Consider the following 3,511-nt stretch of genomic DNA (forward strand, 5'->3'; position numbering starts at 1 on the left):
TGCAGTTCAACTTTCAAAAACTCAGTCCTGATCATGAAGTCTTTGCCATACTCCTTGCAGAAAGAAAAAAAAAACAACAGGAAAAAGAAAAAGAGAAAAACTATCTGATTGAGGTAAACTGCAGTGTCAAAAAGAGCTAAATCTACAAATTAATATGTAGTTCTCTTCCAGTTTTTAAAGCAGCTCACTTCAGCTGATACTTTTTTGTACTTGCTGTCACTGTATATTCCAATAAATGAAATTACTAGTTTATAAAAATTGTTAAATATCAATTTATCTCTCCATATATTGACATAAAACATATCTCAAATTCATATTTAGCATATAATTCTAGAGACATCCAGCCAGGGACCAGAAACTATTCCATGTGAACTATGCACTTAGCCAAAAAAACTTCATAGAAGTCTAACACTGTCACATTAAATCAAGAATCAGAAAAATGTTGTGCGTAACTGCAGTTTTTGGTCAGGTTTTTTAACAGCTAAAATACATTAAATCAATTCCTTTACTTCAGAGCATTCTCTCATCTACAGTTTGACCTGCGTAATGACCAATGACTGCATGATGCTAGCTGCAAATGGACTGCTTCCAAGGAGCTGGATGACCCTCATCAAAAGACACAACTCTGTGAGGCTGCATCAATCAACTTCCACACAACTCATTGCAGATAGATCAGCTTTCCACAACAATATCCATACATGTGCTGTTCAGCGCCACGCAGAGACATGCAAGCCAGCTTTTCGTCAGCCGGTGGGTAGCTGAAGCAAAACAGCTGCTGAGTACGACCACCCGCCTGGGTGTATGTGTCAGGTTGTTTGCTGGACAGGTTAACGAGTTCCTGTAGAGGCAGCTGCTATCTCAGTTGCTGGAAGATTATCACTGCATAGATCCAGTTGTTACACCTGTTCCATAAAGGCTGAACTAAAACCCAGTGAAGCCAGTAGGGTCCTTCTTACTGGCTTCAGTGGGTTTTTGATCAGCCCTTCCTCCCTGCCCAAGGAGTGAACTGATTTTTGCAAACACTCAAAACATGACAACAGCTGTTATTTTCCATGCAATGTTCAGTTTGAAGTGTTATCTTGAGAAGTCATACAAGATTTAGTGCAATTAAGAAGAAATTTATTACATGAGCTATATATGACTATTTGCTCTCCCTCTAAAGAATTAAGCGCTATAAGCTGCAGCGGTTCTGAATTGCTTAAAGGATTTTTTTTTCTGATTCCTTTGTCTGTGCAAAGATATAGGTTATATCAAAACACTGCTTGGATATGACACTGGATATATGCCAGCGACAAAACAGATGAATGAATTTGTATGAGGAAAGGTTATATTTGGCTCAAGTCAACTTCATTCATACATTAAGAAATTATTATAAACTGTAATATAACACTTAGAATAGGAAAAATGTATTTTAATAAAAAAATATGAATAGAGTTTATCTGCGGAAGCTAAACCTTCTGTTTATGTAGATGTAAGCTACAAGGGAGTTTTAGACACTGAACACGATGAATCCATTCTTGTTCCTTAGGGTGTAAGCGGTGGTTTTGGTGATGAACATGATCCCTGGCTATCAAAACTGGTTGCTCGGCCAGGCAACTGCAAGAAAAGTGTTAGTTTTACAAATGTCATCATAACTGGTTGTGCATCACACTCACTTCAGAGGATGAGAAAGAAAAACCCAAATCACATCTTTTCCCTCAAAGAAAAACCCAAATCACATCTAGACCCTCTCACGATCAAAGTCTCTGGTGGAACTAATAATGGAAAGAAAATTTCTAAAGTGACCTCCTAAAAATACCTGTGACTTGTTTCACAGGAGTGGATTTATTTCACCAGTCAGCAATGGTACCTCCATCACCAAGTCAGAGAGCCATGAACCTCTATAAAAGAGGCTTCTCTGCTGCACTGACTGTTTCCTTGCCCTCACACTCTTCTTTAGGTGTTTTACTGAAGCCTTGCTGTTGGGCTTTTTCTACCTGTCACTGGACATGCAGGTATGTGCTACACAGTGGGGAAACCAAATAGTCCCTAATATCTCAGACAGAAATTAATTTTTCTACAGAGATTACTTTTGGAAAGGGCTAACCAGTGTGTCCTCTTGTGTCCCAAAACAGGGCCTGCTGCTTCCTGAGTCTTCAAGATGTATCTTTCTGAATCCAAAGTTGTGAGCATTTTGTATGCAGGAAATCAGTATGCTGTGGCCACAGCAGGTTCAAGAGGGAGACCAAACCCAGGGATTTGTAGCTATAATCACTTGTGTATTTGAATAGACTTCCAATAAGTGTCTGTTTTGGTAAGTCTGGAGGTAGCTAATGGTATGTTGCCACAGTGTAGCCTAATTAGCAGGCCAGTTTCAGATTAATGTTTTAGCAACATAATTCTTCATGCTTGACATTTTTGAATGGGAAATGATTGCTTTTGAAATACTTGCAAATTATCTCTTCTAAATGGGTGTAAGCTCCTTATCATAATCTCTGGATATTTTAAATGTTTTAATTTAATCTTACATTGCCATCACTGCATCATGCAAACTTTTGAAATGGCATGTTTGAGTAATCAGTAAAACAGTGCAACTAGATTTGGGTTGTGCTAAGGATCTTATAGCTTCTTCATAGATGCTGCACTGGTTTTCATGATTCTCAGAAGCACATAAATGTGAGAGAGACAAAAACATTCAATATACTGAGAACGAGAAAATTTCACTACTTCTTACCTCTACTAGTGGATGCCAGTGAGTTATTGGTTTACGTGGGTAAGCTAACATTTCATTCCAATGATCTCTTCCAAGTCCTTCAGCATCGATTCCTGTCCGACATACTCCAATGACCTCATTGTGCCCTACTCTGAGGATTGCAGAGAGGCAGATTTTTTTATTAAAAATAGTTTTAATAACATCTGATGTATAATTCTGTTTACTGGTTTAGTGCAGCACAGAATACATGCCCAAAGTTTTCACATTATATATTACAGATATTAGTTTTAGTGGTAGCACAGTAATTTTAAGTTCTGTGATGGTAGCATCAAAAAACCTCCAGCCACTACCAGAGTGCTTCTAGCAGCTATAAAAATAGCAATGAAAACTTAACCCTTGCCATGAAAAGGTTACAGCCCAAATGACACAAGCACAGAAAAGGACCATAATATACCAAATGATCTGGAAGGAAAGTATGTTTAAAGTTTGTTGAAAGGGAAGATGAATAAAAATGTTGGGAAATATATTTTCTGCTGCAAATATCTCAAACATTATTTCACACTGTGTTTCCCAGTTCTAACTGTTGTGGCCATTGACGTGCCACTCAAAAATGTGAAAGGCAAGAGGTGTAGCTGCAATAGGTTATGCCTTAATACTTCATACTCCTGCCAGTGCCATAGTCTTGTTGAGGGACTTCAGAAAGCAATTTTCTGTACCTTGCCTACATGTACCTTAAAATAATGTTTCCTAACTTCCTCTTAGGAAACACTTTGACAGGAGCAGCTGAAGAGGACTGAAAGAGTACAAGTTGCTGTGCTC

The 3,511-nt window shown here is 38.2% G+C and overlaps 1 protein-coding gene across 1 annotated transcript in view; it reads right to left on the bottom strand.

Moving 5' to 3' along the window:
- Positions 1-1,524: 1,524 nt before the first annotated feature.
- SYT10 (synaptotagmin X) overlaps positions 1,525-3,511 on the bottom strand; it is a gene marked incomplete at its 5' end in the record, with an annotated part of 21,239 nt that continues 19,252 nt past the window's right edge. The window contains 2 exons of the mRNA XM_010185630.1: positions 1,525-1,596; positions 2,714-2,843. Coding sequence (XP_010183932.1) covers positions 1,525-1,596; positions 2,714-2,843 — 202 coding nt within the window. The remainder of the gene's footprint in view (positions 1,597-2,713; positions 2,844-3,511) is intronic.

Source organism: Mesitornis unicolor, unplaced genomic scaffold (genome assembly GCF_000695765.1).
Source record: "Mesitornis unicolor isolate BGI_N332 unplaced genomic scaffold, ASM69576v1 scaffold15830, whole genome shotgun sequence".
Taxonomy (NCBI): Eukaryota; Metazoa; Chordata; class Aves; order Mesitornithiformes; family Mesitornithidae; genus Mesitornis; species Mesitornis unicolor.